General features: G+C 51.2%; 2 protein-coding genes across 3 annotated transcripts in view; one reads left to right on the top strand and one right to left on the bottom strand.

Moving 5' to 3' along the window:
- Positions 1 to 17082, bottom strand: part of KCNIP1 (potassium voltage-gated channel interacting protein 1) — a 337463-nt gene that overhangs the window by 294860 nt on the left and 25521 nt on the right. The gene's annotated exons all lie outside the window — the stretch shown is intronic.
- On the top strand, positions 8486 to 16204 carry KCNMB1 (potassium calcium-activated channel subfamily M regulatory beta subunit 1). 2 transcript variants are annotated; one of them, NM_001082225.1, is made up of 4 exons: positions 8486 to 8908; positions 12061 to 12218; positions 13661 to 13832; positions 15537 to 16190. In NM_001082225.1, exons 2-4 carry the CDS (start codon positions 12085 to 12087, stop codon positions 15804 to 15806), a joined length of 576 nt encoding a protein of 191 aa, NP_001075694.1. In that variant the 5' UTR covers positions 8486 to 8908; positions 12061 to 12084; the 3' UTR covers positions 15807 to 16190. The 2 variants fall into 2 exon arrangements, with proteins under 2 accessions (NP_001075694.1, XP_069931081.1); XM_070074980.2 differs by having other exon boundaries at positions 8575 to 8908; positions 13142 to 13832; positions 15537 to 16204.

Raw genomic sequence — 17082 nt, 5'->3', positions numbered from 1 at the left:
GAGCCCTTTGAGGGCTGACACTCTATGACAGCAAAGGATTTGAGAGCAGAGCCTGTTTATAGCCTTGTAGGGAGGTTGGGAGGGACCTGGGCAGGCGTCATTTAGCTCTCGGACCCTGTTCTGGCAAGATACCCATGAAAGTGGCTGGTGAAGATGGAGGCCCTGAATCTTGCCAGAGAAGGGGGCTAGTCATTTGCTCCAATCACACACATGAGACGTGCAATAAACACATGCTAAATGACCAAGTGAATGAATCCATGAGTTCACCATGTGCCAGGCACGGTGAGAATTGTTTTCTTCCTTTGAAACTTTAAAAAAGGAAATTTGGGACAAATATGAGGGCTTTTCTCCAAGTTCATGGAAATGCATATTTTGAGAAAACTCTTCATGGATTAAATTTTTTGCATCAGATTATATTCATATTAGCATCTTATAACACATCTGAATGGGCTCTAGTTTGCGATACTAAGAAGGACGAGACATTAATTTGAGAACAGCCCCTACTGGAGGAACATGAATTCTGCTAAAATTGAACCAAGAACAAAAATCTACTTTATGCTGAAGTTTGGAAAAACAGTGAAATCATTGGTGCTTTTGAAGGGTTTATGGGAACAATACTCCAAATCAATCAGTGGTTTACAAAGGGATAACCCATTTTAGGAAGGGCTGAGACAATATTAAAGGTCAAGCCTCTGGTGGCAGATCATCCACCTCAATTTGAGAGGAAAAATTAATCTTGTTCATGCCCTAATTGGAGAGGACCAGCAATTAACAGCAGAAACAATAGCCAACACCTGCGTGTCTCATCGGCTTCTTCATATACAATTCTAACTACACAGTAGACTTTCTGTTCAAATGAGGCCAAAACAGTCGTACCTGGGTCAGCTAAGGGCAAAAGCAGAGAGTCCCAGGGAAATTTCAAACACGTGAGATCAAGATCCTGAAGCATTTCTTTCAAGAATTATAACAAGAAATAGAGCACGGTTTACCAGTACCGCCCTGAAGGCAAGGCACAACAAAAGCAATGGCTGCCAAGAGATCAAAGTGGGCCTATGAAAGCCACAGTGGATAGGTCCACAGCAAAGGTCATGGCACCAATCTGGGGGATGCTCAAGACATTTGGCTTATTTATATTCTGGAGGGCCAAAGAAAAGCAACGTTTGCTCACTATAAGTGTGCTTTGGAAAAGTAACCAAAGAAAAATAGAGCAGAACAATGCCCAGGAAAACTTCACCTGAGAGTCCTTCTCCCTCGTGACAACGCTCCTGCTCACTCTTGTTAACAAATGGGACATTTGGGGGCCAGCGCTGTGGCATAACAGGTGGGGCTACCGCCCGCAGTGTCGGCATCCCACGTGGTGCCAGTTGGAGTCTCGGCTGCTCCACTTCCAATCCAGCTCTCTGCTATGGCCGAGGAAAGCAGTGGAAGATGATCCAGGTCCTTGGGCCCTTGCACCAATGTGGGAGACCAGGAGGAAGCTCCTGGCTTCGAATCGGTGCAACACCTGCCATTGTGGCCATCTGGGGAGTGAGCCAGCAGATGTAAGACCTCTCTCTCTCTCTCTCTCTCTCTGTGCCTCTGCCTCTCTGTAATTCTGCCTTTCAAATAATAATAAATTGTTTAAAAAAATGGGAAATTTGTGAGAATTTTGGTGAGAAATCATTGGGCATCCACCATACAGTCCTGATTGGACTCCTTCTGACTTCTTTCTGTAATTAGTCATATTTTTAAAGGCACCCATCTTTCTTCAGTTAGTGATGTAAGAATGTCTGCATTCATGTGTTAAATTCTCCGGGATCTCAGTTCTTTATGGATGGTTTAAACGACTGGTATCATTGCTTACAAGAATATCTTCTATTTGATGGAACTATGTTTGGAAATACTTTATATATGGTATTGTATCTTTTAATTGCATTTTTCTATGACTGTTTTTGAAGTCCATTTGTAAAATACTTTTCTTTCCATATGCATAAGGACTGTTCAATCCTGCTAAGAATTTAAGGAAAGCAAATTAAAGCTGGGATGAAAGATTTTCCCCCCAGCCAATAAGCACACATTCTAAATTTAATAGTGTCAACTACAGTCCTCCCTCAGCACCCAAGGAGGATTGATGCCGGAACCACTTGTGGAAACCAAAATTCACAGATGTTCAAATCCCTTAGATGAGTATAAAACGGCATAGTATTTGCATAGAACCCACACACATCCTCTTGTATACTTTAAATCATCTCTAGATAGCTTAGAATACCTAATACATGTAAATACTATGTAAATAGTTGTTAAGCTGCGTTCTTTAGGGAATAATGACAGGAAAAATCCTGCACATGCTCAGTACGGGTGCATTTTTTCTCTTGGATATTTTCAATTCTCTCTTGGTTGAATCCATGGACACAGAACTTATGGGTCTGCGGGGCTGATTGTTAGAAGATGCCTGGAATCAGTCATCCTCATTCATCAGCTGTGAGACTGTGGACTGGATAAACATTCTGGGGAAAAGTGTGCAATGCGTATCATGATTTTATAGAAGTGGAAACCATTGGCCCTAGACTTTTGACTTGGAGGTCTGATCCTTATTGTAGGGAAATAATTAGAAATGTGCAGCTATCTTACACAGGGAATATTAATGAAACATTGCTTATGTAACCTGAATTTCCTCAGCTCTCTCCGGCCTGAGGCTACAAACGAGCAATCTTAACTTGGAGGTACAAACGTTTTGGCTCAGGGGCCCTAAATGTACAGCTTTCAGCCCCCCACCCGTATCTTCCTGGCAGCTGGCAGGGAGTCTCCCATGTGCTGAGGCCCTCTTTGCACTGCTTTGCTTGTTGGTTCTCCTGCACCAAAGCTGCGTCCCATCTGTAGAGAGAGGGGCTGACATCTAGGGTGTCCCTCCAGACCACTCTTCAGCCCACTGCGTGCCCTGAGCGACAAACTCCTCGCTCCCACCTGGATTTAGCCAAGGACAATGAGGCCTCCAAAGAAGGGTCCCACGCAAGTGAGGTCGGCTGTTCGGGCACAGCTCCCTCCCTGAGCGACTCCCCAGGCTGGGGTGTCCTCTCTCCTGGAGACGCCTCTGCTTCCCCCCCAGCCTAGCCCCTCATGCATTGTACTCTCCCTACTGCTTCTTCCACACTCTTCACACCTAACACCCCCTCAGGTTGCCCCATTCAAGTGCCCCTTCTGAAGTGGTGCAGGCAAAACAGGAAAACGCAAACAAAAGGCCAGATTTGTGATGCTTGTGGATGTTCACAGCCTAAGCGGGGATTTTGAGCTCCTGATGGTTTAACAGCAGGCCTGCAGAGGCTCTCAGCAAGTCAGGATGAACCTGCTCCGGCACACCAAGGCCCCCTCCCCCAATTGATCTGGAGTCCTGGCCCCGAATTCTGCTGCACCTGCCTTTGGGGCCACTGCCCAAGGCAAGAGCCAAGCAGAAGTGGAGAGGACCACATTGTGATCACACTGCTTGTTCTGAGTGCCAAAAGCCCTCAGAGCTGGCTCCCAACATGTGTATGTATGAGTATATGAATGAGTGTATATGTGTGTGTGTGTGTGCGTGTGCGCGTGTGTGTCTTGGGCCAGGGCAGAGCTAGGAAATCACCCCCTGTTGCCACCCTCTTTCATTTCTGTAACTCTTCATCTCTGTCCCCAGGTTAGTCCTGAGCTCTGTCCTTAGAGACCCCGTGTTCCTTGTATCTGTCAATTGCTGAGAATGACAGCTGGATGTGGGTGCCGGCAGGAGTGGAGGGGGAGATGAGAGACAGGTCCTCTGATCAGCGGATGCAACACTGATTTCTGTTAAACACAAACCAGCAACCAAGCAAGCACCGTTCCTAGCTGTTCAACAACACGGCTTTGATGAGATTTATTACAGCTTAGCCGTAAATGGAAACTACAATCTCCCTAGAACAAGGTTTTATGACATAAGAAAGTGATTGCAATACTGTTACAATAGAAACCCCAACTAAACTGCAGCACCAGCAAAGCTCCAAGAGTCAGTGTTTATGTCTCTGGGTGCTGGAGCTGTGACGGTGAATAAGAAGAGCTATGATTCAAACGTGACCAAGAGCTGTGCTCTGGTGGGGGTGGTGGGCGGGGGGCATGTTAGTAGAAGATGGAGATAAATCGAGGTAGAATCACCAGGGAGAGGAAGCGTGCTGGGGAGCTGCATGCAGTGGCTCTGAGCGTGCTGAACCAGAGCACTAACCCGGCCCAGGAGGCGACCAAAGGGGCTAAGGGGACAGGAGGTGAGGCACAGCACCCAGGACCCAGTCCCGTGGAAGAGGAAGCCAGAGTCAGGAAGCACGCACTGTGGAAGGAGCAGCTCGGGTCCCTGTTGAGTGTTTGCAAGGACACGCGCCACTCTGAGCAGCGTTTCTTCCAGGAGGTAGCATCCTGCCTCATCTGCCCCCGTACCTACGCATGGAGCAGCGTTTCCACGGATCCGCAAGAGAGGGTGGAACAAGGGGACTCGCCTGCACAGGAGGCCAGCTGCGCGCTGCATTTAGTGACGCCTCTCCTCGCTCCCAAGAGGAAGAACAAGCTGCTTGCAACTATGTTAGCAATATGGGAGGCTAAAATACTTTGTCAGATGGTGACCAGAGTCAGATGGAGAGGGGGGAGCACCCTTACTGTGTGCTTTGGCCTGTCTGGGCTCGCCATTTAGTTCTTCTGTTGAAAAGATTTATTTATTTATTTATTTATTTTGAAAGCGTTACAGAGAGAGAGAGATCTTCCATCTGTTGATTCCACAATGGCCACTGCTGGGCCAGGCCAAAGACAAGAGCCAGGAACAACATCCGGAACTCCTACGTGGGTGGCAGGAATCCAAACTTGAGCCATCTTCTGCTGCTTTCCTCAGGCCATTAGCAGGGAGCTGGATTGGAAGTGGAGCAGCCGGTTCTCAAACCAACGCCCATATGGGATGCTTGTGGGATGCTAGCTTAGCAAGTGGCAGCTTTACCTGCTGCGCCATAGCACTGGCCCTGCCATTTAGTTCTGACACTGACATTGAATTTTGCTGTTACACTTGGTTTTCCAAAATTTAGGGAAAAAATCTTCCATTGTTATTTTCTCTGCCCTTTATTGCAATAGTCTCCCATTATACATAGCAGGGGGAGTGTACATTCTGAGACACCCCCCCCCATTTCCTCCTGAAAATGAGGGAGGAGAGAAACGAACCTTTTACACACTATGTTTTATCCTATGCACATGAGAGTCTTATGATAAAGTTTAATTATACATTAGGCACAGTAAGGGAGTAGCAATAATAACTCCTAATAAAATAGAATAATTATAACAATAGATGGTAATAAACATGATTTAAAATGTATAATTGTTTCTTTCTGGAATGACTCTGTACTCTCCCTTGAAGTGCATTTTCTTTTCTGTTTTGCATTTTTGCAACTTTAGAAATCTAAATCCCCTCCCCACAGGGAAAGGGCCCCTTTTTGCTCAGCTCTGCACAGTGAGGCATTAGGAGTCTGCACAGCAGGTGCACAAACGGCTATAAACCAGTCACTTCCCCAGGACAGAGGGTGACTTGCACGCTCTGCCCGGCACTCAGAGTGCCACACACCCTGCATGGGTCCAAGACGCAGTTGCCAATATGATTTATGGGAGTTATTTTCCCAAGTGTCGGCAGAGACTAGATATTGATTCAAAAGGGCTTAAGTGGCTGTATAACCCAGGAAGGGACAGAGACCGAGAACAGGATGTGTGCAGCAGCTGGAACGGACGTCACAAGAATCCCTGATCTTCTGGAAAACTGCTTCCAAGGGAGCCATGGGGGGTACAGGGACAGGGCAGGGCAGTGGAGTCACTGGGTTTAAATTCAGGCTCCATCGTGTCCCATACTAGGGCTGTGGACTTGGGCACATCACATGGCCTGATATGTTCTCAGAAAGAACTAGACATTTTGTGGAAAGGAAGGTACTCACGGGTGTGTGTGTGTGTGTGTGTGTGTGTGTGTAGAGCAGGCCCCTGTGTCTGTGGGGCATGTGTTCTGAGACCCCCAGTGGTTGCCTGAGAGCATGGAAGGAACTGAACCCAAAGTAATACTGTGTTTTTCCTATCTGTACTAACTTTTGATAAAGTTTAATTTATAAACTAGACATAATAAAAGATTAATAGCAATGGTTACTAATAAAATAGAACACATTTAACATATGCTGTAATAAAAGTTATTTATAACTTATGCATTGTTTATTTCTGGAATATTTGATGTAATATTTTGAGACCATGGTTGACCCTGGGTAACTGAAACCACAGGAAGTGAAGTCGTGGAGGGGAGGGAGCTGACTGCCCAGGTATGTGCATGTGAACATGCACATATTCCTATAGGTGTACATGTATGCAGATGTGTGCAGCTCATGCTCTAGCATGTCATAGAAACTCCATGAACAAAAGTACTCTCCCATTTGTGCATAGCATGTGGCCTGATAGAGAGGTAGATACAGCATTTCAGAACTACCCCCTGTTCTGCACAGTAATCTCAGTTCTGTCATTCTCCCTGAGTCAACCCTGCCACTACGACCAGCACCAGTAACATTTCCTCTTTCAAACCCCTTATAACCCGTTCCGGCTGCCTAGGACTGCGTAACAAATAGCCAAAAACGTAGAGGCATGGAACATCCATTTATTCTGCTCATGGTTTTGTGGATTGGGAATTCAGAGATAGCCCAGAGACGCTGGCTTGTCTGTGCTCTGTGGTCTGTGAGGCCTCAGCTGGGAGACTCAACGGCTGGGGGCTGGAACCATCTGCAGGTTCACTCACTCCCAAGTCTGGTGAGAAATGCCAGCTTCTGGCTGAGACCCAAACTGAGGCTGTCGGGCGGGACACGTGGCCTCCACTTCCTGCCGTCTTTGACTGCTTCCAAGGGAAATGTCCTGAGAGTGCATCCCTGCTTATGACCTTGGAAGCTGGGCTGTGTCACTACCACCACATTCTGTGGACAAGGAAGCCACAAAGCTCCGCCCAGGCTGAAGGAAAGGCCACCCATAGGTGCCCTGGAGGGGGCAGTGCTGAGCTCACAGGATGGGCTGCAGGTTGGCATGGGCATATTTAGAAACACCAGCTCCAACCCACAGATGAGGCCGCTCATTCCTCCGAATCTCTCATTCCTCCAAAAACACTGCAGGTGTAGACAGAATGATCTCCATGTTAGGGATGAGGCACTGAGGCTCAGAGAGGCAACATAACTTACCTTGGGCAACTTATTCATTCTGTCTGAATGTCAGTTAACCCCTCTGTAAAATGGGTCCAAACCGCCCCCTGCCTGGGTACAGAAGCGGCCGGGGCTTTGTGATCAGGAAGGACCAGCTTGGCTGGCGCTCTGGCCGGCAGGACACAGTAACCTTAGACGTGGTACTTGTAGGCCCCGAACCTGTTTCTGTTTCCTGCTTGGGTCACTGGGGTCGAGTGAGCTACCCTCCAGCACCATGTGGATCCTTACGCGAGGCCCAGCAGGTGGGCTCACTGAGCTTCAGTCCCTACAACTTCCACTCGATGGATGACAGAACAGGGAGGTCTGGATCACGGGGTGCCCGCGGTGTCTGTGCTCACCCATCTTACTGACAGGAGCGATTCTCCGCTGGGAGGCCTGGGAGGCCTGGGAGGCCCTGGCCCAGCAGCTATCCCCGCCCATGGCTGGCTGGAAGCACCTACAGAGCTCAGTGCTCTCAGCTTCAGCCAGGCTGGTTCTTAGAAAGTGAGTTCTCTCCCCTTACCCTAAATCTCCTCATCTCTAACTCTCACCGCTACAGGGAGCAAAGGCAATTTTTAAATTAAATTTTATTTTATTTATTTGAAAGGCAAAGGAAGACAGAGATGACCCCCCCCCCAAATGACCTCAAGCACTGGAGCTGGGCCTGGCCAAAGCCAGGAGCCTAGAACTCTAGCTGGGTCTCCCATGTGGGTGCAGGGGCCCAAACACTTGCGCCATCTGCTGCCGCTTTCCCTGGTGCATTAACAGGGAGCTGGTTCTCCTATGGCCTGGCTCTGCTATGGCCTTCACCCATGTGGGCGACCCGGAAGAAGCTCCTGGCTCCTGACTCCTAATTAGCCCAGCTCCGATTGTTGGGGCCATTTGTGGAGTGAACCAGCAGACAGAAGACCTCTCTCTCTTTCTCTGCCTCTGCCTCTCTGTAACTCTGTCTTTCAAATAAATAAATATATCTTAAAACTAAACTAAACTAAACTAAACTAAACTAAACAAAAACCAGGGAGCTGGATCAGAAGAACAGCAGCTGGGACTTAACCCGGTGCTCATGTGGGATGCTGGCATCCCAGACAGTGGCTCCACCCACTGGGCCAGAACACGCACCCACAAATCAACCTTCCTTCAGAGAAGTGCCACCACTTTCCCAGGGCCACACAGTGTGAAAGGATCAAGGCAGGAGGGGGCAGCTGGCCCACAGGAATGTGCCCAGGGTTGGTGACCAACCCAGCCCCTCCCCTTCAACTCCTCCTCCCTCCCCTAGGCCAACAGGAGAAAACCATTTCCTATTCCTGGCTTCTCTGCCAGCCCAGAGAGACTGATGAAGAAGAAAAGTTTCCAAATATACCAGGGTGGGCTTTTCTGGTTTCTGAGCGCTGTTGCTGTCTGCTGTTCGACATCTGTGTCCCCTGAGACGCTGGGAAATGCAGGTGCAGGGGCCCGGGCAGCAGCTGCCGTGTCCGGGCTGGGTCCCCGCCATCTCCTCAGTCTGTTTCCTCGGGCTGTGTGCTCGCGCTTGACCATGTTTGGGCATGGAGGCTCGTCCCAGATGGGGACCCAAGGCTGCTTCCCTGGAGACGGGCTGGGAGGCCAAACTTCCTGCTAGCGCCGCCGGGGCCTCTTTTGGGGTGGGGGCTGGGGGTCAGGAAGAAAGAAACCCTCTGCTTGCCGAAGACCCCTCGAGGCACTGGGAGCCTGTGAGTAACGCATCCCAGAGCACAGGGAAGGGGGTGCAGGGGAGCCCTTGAGAAGCAGCTGAGGTGGGGCAGGGAGGGGCGGGTGGCGGAGCCCCTTCCTCTCTGGGTGCTGCCCACCAGGATTCTGGGCTCAGAGGCTGTGGCTCTGCCCTGGCCCCAGGTCCCCGTGGCCAGAGTGGCCAGAGGGCAGCAGTCTGAGATCAGGACCAGCCCTGCTGTTTGTCCCCAGGGGAGGGCTAGGGTAATACATGGACATGGCAGAAACGCGCCAGGCTTTTGCCCCCAACTTCAAGGGTTTCCTGTGTTAATAACAGTAGCTGATTTTCACGGAGGGCTGGTGCAGGGCCAGGCCCCGGGAGACCCGTGTGCGAGGATGCACCGTCTGATCTTTATCAGAACTCTCCGAGGCAGGTAGCAGTGTTTGCTCGTGTGTCAGTCACGTGGTTGTAAAGTGGCAAAGCCAGGATTTGATGCCATGTCTGGTGACCTCAGAATCCCTCTGTCCCGTACCCCACCAAACCTTAAAACCTGTACTATCTTCCCTGCCCTTCTAAGGAGTGGATGTCTGCCCAACTGTCTGATCCATGGGACTCTCCAGAATCCTGTCTTCCTTTGCCTGTCTACATCCTTCCTACATCCAACACATAGCCTTTCCAGTGGTGTACAGTTATTCAGCAACTCTCAAAACTGGGAAGTTCCTCTTAGAGTCTAACTGAACTCTCCCCTGTTATGGCTGAAACTCATTTCTTCCTGTCCCGGCTCCAGGGGTATATTGAAAGTTTCCATCCCTCCTCCTGTCTGAATGTTTTCATATAGATATGCAACAGTGCCCGAGTCTTATATCTAACTAGAGCCTGACACACCGTCCCAGGAGGTCTCATCAGCAGTCTCCAAACTCACTGGCCAGGCACAGGCAGAAATCCCATCAGAGCACCGTGGACAGGTGGGACCTGAACAAGCCCACAGGGTTCCGGACTCCTCGGTGGCAAGGAAGCCTCCTAATTTCCCAGGATGGGTAGAAATGTAATTCCAGCATTTCCCAGCCTTTCCCAGCCTTTCCCAGCCTTTCCTAGCCTCAGGAGTGTCAGGGGAGGGGGAGGCACACCCCTGGGGGGCGGGGCTGCTCAGCCAGAAGGAGCCCATGCCAAGAGAAACCCCCATACTACCCTCCAACCTCCCTGGGGAGAAGGAGCTCAGTGTGGGTTCCCTCTGGGCCGCAAGTGATTTGGGTCCCTTAGTCCCTGGTGCCGCGACCCCTGGGAACACCAGGGAACTGAGGTGTTGTGGGCTTTTGCCCACCTCCAGACCATCCTGTGGCTTTACCTGTAAATAGGTGGCCGGGCTCATGAAATCCGCATCAGGTACCAGGTAGAAAACCGTGTGCCTCTCCCATTCCCACAAGATGTTGGGTAGAAGGCCAGGGGTGAGAGCATGGACAAGAACATCATTCTTTGCCAGGGGAAACTTTCGCTCGCTGGTCACTTGGCAATGTCTCTGTTAGAATGTAGGAGCACCCCACCTCCTGGAGAGCCCCAAGGAGGGAGAAACAGTTGCCATTGGCTGTCATCTCTGTCAGTCAAGGGGTCGGGGTGGGCAAGCTCACAGGGAGTGGGGGACTGAGTTCTCTTCTGGTGCCTGACTGTGGCTCTGCTCTTTAGGACAGAGTGGCTGGGCCTGCTGGGCAGGTGTGGGAGCCTAGGACCTCTGATGCGACAGTGGGAAATAAAGCACCTTGCTGAAAATCCTTTGGGACTAATGCCTGTCTCCCAGACACTCACTAAGTTATAAAAAAACAATGCACTTATTGCTTTGGGATGTGGACAGGTGAAAAAGTCCCTCCTGATATCTGGCTACAATTTCTCCTAAAGCAGGGAGTTCCCAACCAAAGGGTCCCAGGGCCCTGGTATTTTTGGTAGAAATGGTCTCTGATGGCCTTAACTGAGAAAAAAAAAAAAAAGTAACAACAGAGAAATTCAATGGAAGGCTCTGGGGCAGTCCCCAGAGCGTGTGGAAAACCCCAGGAGGCCACAGCTAGGCAGCCATGTGGCTCCGGGTGGCACCTACATGGGGGAGCTGTTCCTTGGAGACCCTTGGTCAAGATGCAAACTCTGGAGGGTTCCTCCTGGGAGGTGGGGGGAGGGAGGGAATCTGCAGGGGAAGCGGGGAGACGCCTAGATGGAAGACAGCGGCTGCAGCCACAGGAGGCAGAAAACAACTCCCTCCCAGCCCCATTCTGCTCTGGCTCAGGCTGTCTTCCAGTCCTGAAGCAGGACGTTAGTCACTGAGGGCCCCCAACGCCTTCTTCCTGTGCTGGAAGGCGGAGCCGGCCCCTGCAGCGATCCGGAGCTGGGAAACCCGCCCCAGGGCCTGCTGCCCTCAGCCCAGCCTGCCTTGCCTCAGGACTCTTTCTTGGCAGAAAGGTGAAATGCACCAAGCTTCTCTGTAAGAGTCCCAGGCGCAGGCGCAGGCGCAGGCGCAGGGTGATACGGATCTGCAGCTCACTTGCTGTGTTAACTTCCTGTGGTCTCGTGCATGACGGTCTCAAGCAAGAGCACTCTACTGTCTCTCCAATCTGGAGTCTGGAAGTCCAAAGCCCCCGGGGGTCTGCAGGGCTGTGCCTCTGTAGAGGTTGGGGGCGGTGACCCAGGGCTCCTCTTCCCTCCAGCTTCTGTCTCCCTGGTCCTATCTCCTTCTCTTCTTCTATGTCTAATCTCCCCTGTGCCTCACCTCTGTTGAGACTCCTTGTGGTCACATTGAAGGGCTAAATGGATTATCTGAGAATCTCTTTTTAGATCAAGATCCTTCATGTAATCACCTTTGCAAAGGCGTTGCCATGGAAAGTGACACTTATAGATTCCAGGGATTACAGCAGGGACATCTTGGCATGTGAGCCTATCACATGCTGGGTGACCTCAGGCAGCTCACTTTCCCCCTCTGAGTCATAGGTCCCATATCTGTAGGATGAACATGATGACAGTTGTCCCTCGTGAGTGACTGGGGGTCAACAAAAAACCCTGTGGGTGCTGCCAAGCTACATATGTAAATAGCAGTGTGGTTGGTGTTTAAGTCACCTCCCTTCTTACCTGTCCTACTCTCCAAGGGTCACCTGTTGCCTGTGCTGATTACACTTCTATTTGCCTTTGTGGTCCTAGAAATGACCGCTGTCCCCAGTGGGCATGGGGAAGAAGTTGGTGATGGCCCAGAAGCGAGGAGAGACTAGAGCCCTTTGCCTGGGTGTGGCCATGGTGATGTGTGCTGTCATCACCTACTACATCCTGGGAACGACTATGCTGCCCCTCTACCAGAAAAGGTACCGAACTGCTGGCCGGTTCCCCATCCCACCCTGCCCCACCCCACCCCACGGCCTTGGCTCTCCCCTAAGGTTTTGGGGTCTACAGAGGACTTCAGCCTTCTACCTACCCCTCCCCTGACTGTCGCTAGGCAGGGCAGTCAAGATAATCCTCATTCTTGAATTCAGGTGAACAAGTGCAAGGAGGCTAGGCTGGACTGAGCCTGCCTGGGTTAGGCCTAGCTGATAAGATATGCAAGGTGCCCTGCTCACAAAAACAGCCAAGGATGGGATCAGGCACTTCAGTGTGAATTTGCTCCAGCAGGAATCAGCATCACAGGCTTCGATAGCTCCCCTCAGGAAAAAAAAAAAAAAAAAAAAAAAACCAGCAGGAGGGCAGATGGGGAGCTCGCTACCTCATTGATCACCCCCATTGCGAGTCTGGGCTTTTCTGCTAAGTGGGAAGTGTCTGCACGGAGCCAGCGTCTGCTTCCCTGGAACTCCGCTCGGGAATCTTAGGGAACATTCCTTGCACTGCTTATGCACATTGTCACCCACCCGAGGAATTCCTGATTTGTGTTCTGTTAGGGATAAACATGCTCGGTACTCTCAGGCCGTCCTTAGGAGAGGACTTAGACCCATCCTCTAAGCCTGTTCCAGCCGCCAGCAGCCCCCTCGCGCCTGGTGATGCGTCTCCGGCAGGATAAATGGGAGATGAGTCACAGGTGATGTGCCGATGTGTTGCTGAGCCTGGGAGCTCTCCCAGGCCCGTGCTGTCTTCACTTTTTACAGCCCTGGAGCTGGTCCAGGCTGGAATCTTACCCTAGCAAGGCGCTGCTCAGAGCAGCCCTGTGCCTCCCATACCTTATGTCCTGACTACACCCCGTCCCGCCCTCTCCCCCACCCAGCATGAATCAAGCCCTTCCTGCATCTGTTCTTTTTAGGAGAAAGAGCACAGACTCTGAAGCCATCCAGACTTAGCCTCAGGTGCTGTGTGGCCTTGGAAAAGTCACTTGACATTCCTGAGCTCCTCTTGCAACTCTGTAAAGGAAGATGATTGGGCGAGGAGATCTAGGGCCTGCCAGCTCATCAGATTCACGCTGGAAAGCTTTTAAGAACTACCAGGGCCTGGGCCCCACCACCTGAGAAGTTCTGATTCACTTGATCCAGGGTGTGGCTTGGTCATGAGAATCGCTTGAAAAGCGCGCCAGGTTTTGGGGTGGATGAAAACCATCTATGCAGACGGTGTCCAATGCCCATTTTCAGCTCTGGGATTCTGACTCGGATTCCTCCCCAGGCCCAGGGACCCTGGGCTCCCCAGTGCTGGGTGCTTATAGTAAGATGAGGGTCTCAATACGGGGGCTCTTTAAGGCTCCCAGGGGATTGAGGATTCAAACTGGGTGCTCTGTGTGTCACCCTGGTTCTGATGTGCGTGGGCGCACGTGTGTGTGTGGTCTCCCCAGCGTGTGGACCCAGGAATCCTTGTGTCGGCTGATTGAGACCAACATCAGGGACCAGGAGGAGCTGGAGGGCAAGAAGGTGCCGCAGTACCCATGCCTGTGGGTCAATGTGTCAGCCGTGGGCAAGTGGGCTGTGCTGTACCACACGGAGGAGACTCGGGACCGGAATCAGCAGGTACCGACCCAGGGGCACAGACGCACATCCCTCGATCCCTGACAGGTGTATGGGCTTGTCCCCACCTGTCCAAGTCCCCAGGACTGAGGAAGATGACCCCCCCCCCTTGTGTCTCACAACGGGTAGTGAAGTCATTACTGTTCCACTAGACAGGCACCCTCCCAAGCCCATTCAACAAGGTTCAGAGAGGTTGAGGCAGTTGTCGAGGTCACACAGCTCAAAACTGGTGGTTGAATCTAGGCCTGCCTGGCTCTGGGACCACATTTTTACTAAGTGGGCAAGGTTTCCCAAGGTCATGGTCAGAAGCATGGAGGAAACTTGGGCCAGACCTCCAGCTGTTAGCTCAGAACACTGATCACACGCTCCTGAAAACCCTGCATTGCCCAGACCTCTGAATGCCAGGTTCCTGGGGAGCCAGCTTCTCCCCAGCCCCACCTGCACCCTGGTTGGAAGCGCACCTACATCTGGATGCATGCCCCGCCCCATTTCTAGGCTGCCAGAGTGTGATACAGCAACCTCTGCACTGCTGGACTGAACGCTGTTGGGGGCAGGCAGTTTTGGGGTGGGTGGCCTCATTCAAGTTCAGGGAGTCTGCAGCCTGGGGAGAAGCCAGCTCAACACTGGTCATTTGGGTCTCATGTTTGCGCACTTGATCTTGGACATGACCTCATTAGGGCAGCTGTCCTAATGAGCTTGTAGGAATCACCTGACTCCTGGGCCGCATCTCAACCACTCAGAGTAGGAACCTGTGCCGATGGGCAGCCCTCCAGGTGTGCTGCTGTGGGGGATGAGAGGACCACACTTGCAGAATATCTCCCAGCAGCTCACACAAGTAACACGGAGGCCTCCTAGCACAGAGCAGAGACAAAACCGGGCTGTCCACTGGGTGCCTTCTTTGCAGAACTTTCTAGCTGGGCCTTGTCTGATCGGTGTTGGAATTGAATGGGCCACCCTCTGCCTACACAGACTTCTTCTCAACATGTTCTCCCAGTGTCAAACACCGGCTTCCCAGTGGATATTGTTTGGCTTGTGTAAGATTAGACCTCAAAGGGATTTCAATTTGAATGTTTGCCAATATTTTTAATTTGCAAGAGTTCACATTCAAATCTGATTTTCTTCATCCAGAGAGAGGGGTGACTGCCAGTGTGGGTGCAGCTGGCTCTTTCCCTTGTACCAGGCCCCCTTACTCCCTCACAATTCTTCCTGGCACCAAGGCAAGAGTCATTTGGCACCTGTCATCCTATGGCTTGGCCTATTACACTTGCTGATATCACCTACATGAGCCCTGAATTTACATACAACTCCTACTGGGCCTGTGCCACTCATTGGCCTCCTTAGCCAGTTATGTTTGAAGTCTTTAATAATACCCTTTGGAAGTGATATTGTTATTAACCTATTTAAGGAAGTAAGGTAGCAAGGCTCAGAATAGATGAGCAATTTACTATGCCAATAGAAGCAGGGCCAGGAGCCCAACTGGGGCCCTGCATCCAGGTGGGCAGCTCCAGGACCACCAGCCACGCACACAGCATTGAGTAACTGTGCTCTCTGGGACTAGGCAGTGTTCAGACAGAAGCCCTGACTCCTCTCCAGGTGCCCAGCCCCAAAGCTGGCCTTTTTCTTTAGTCCCCTCCAAAACCCTGTCTCCTGAGCCCTCGGATGCAGGGACTTGCAACCCACAGGTGCTATTACTTCTCCCCCCAACAGTGCTCCTACATCCCAGGCAGCCTGGACAACTACCAGATGGCCCTGGCCGACGTGGAGAAGGTCAGAGCCAAATTCCACGAGCGCCAGGTTTTCTACTGCTTCTCCACGACGCAGGAGAACGAGACCAGCGTCCTGTATCAGCGTCTGTACGGGCCCCAGGCCCTCCTCGCCTCCCTCTTCTGGCCCACCTTCCTGCTCACCGGTGGCCTCCTCATTATTGCCATGGTGAAGATCAACCGGTCCCTCTCCATCCTGGCGGCCCAGAAGTAGACTCATTCCTGCCCCTCCAGGGGTGGGACTGCTCCCCACCTGCCGGACGGGCCTCCTTCCCCCGCCCCCCTCTCCAGCTCATCCTGCCTCCTGCTTCATGGTTGACCTTTGGGAAATCCCTTAGTTAAAGTCATTTCTGACTCAAGAATGTACAATGGCTCCCCACGGCCTTGCTGGACACAAGGCCAGCTGGTTACAGCTCTCTGATGCCTGTTTCCACTCAGCTGACGCATACCTGATTCCTATGGTGTCACCACAGCGAGGATTGTCACCTCTGTCCCGTGTTCTCCTGCTGCCTCAGAGGACTGCCTCGCCCACCCGGGCAGCCGTCCTTGGCAGACTGCAGTCCTTTATTTGCATTTCACAATAAAAACAACAGCTCTCATTTCTAGAGCACATTTAGAAGAATGTTTTTTTAAAGAGTCATAGATGCTATGTACAGTGTTTTATTCGAATATTAACAAACACAGTCATTCTTCAATACCCACGAGGAATTGGTTCTGAGATTCCCTGTGGATTTTAAAATCCATGGATGTTCAAGTCCCTTCTATAAAATGGCATTGGACTTGTATAGAACCTGCACACATCCTCCTGTGTGTTTTAAATAATCTCTAGATGATTGTAATACTGAATACAAAGTAAATGCTGTGTAATAATTGTTGTACTGCATTGTTTAGGGAATAATGATAAGAAAAAATTTTACAGATATTCAGTACAGATGCAATTTTTTCCCAAATATTTTCTTTTTTTTTTCTTTTCTTTTTTTTTTTTTGACAGGCAGAGTGGACAGTGAGAGAGAGAGACAGAGAGAAAGGTCTTCCTTTTGCCGTTGGTTCACCCTCCAATGGCCGCCGCGACCGGCGCGCTGCGGCCGGCGCACCGCGCTGATCCGATGGCAGGAGCCAGGAGCCAGGTACTTATCCTGGTCTCCCATGGGGTGCAGGGCCCAAGCACTTGGGCCATCCTCCACTGCACTCCCTGGCCACAGCAGAGGGCTGGCCTGGAAGAGGGGCAACCGGGACAGAATCCGGCGCCCCGACCGGGACTAGAACGCGGTGTGCCGGCGCCGCTAGGCGGAGGATTAGCCTAGTGAGCCGCGGCGCCGGCCCCCAAATATTTTCAATCTGTGGTCGTGTCTGCAAAATAACCAAAGACTGTAACAAAATGTAAAAAACATTTCAAAACGTTAACTGTGTGGTGGTGGTGAATTCTAATTTTCTTTTTTGTTTCCCTTTTTATTTCTGGACTTTTCTAAATTTTCTACCATGAGAAGCTT

The sequence above is a fragment of the Oryctolagus cuniculus genome, chromosome 6 (genome assembly GCF_051225735.1).
Source record: "Oryctolagus cuniculus isolate XC-2025 breed Fujian yellow rabbit chromosome 6, ASM5122573v1, whole genome shotgun sequence".
In the NCBI taxonomy this organism is placed as follows: domain Eukaryota; kingdom Metazoa; phylum Chordata; class Mammalia; order Lagomorpha; family Leporidae; genus Oryctolagus; species Oryctolagus cuniculus.
The sequence above is the reverse complement of the archived record's forward strand: the minus strand, read 5'-3'. Positions and strand labels throughout refer to the sequence as shown.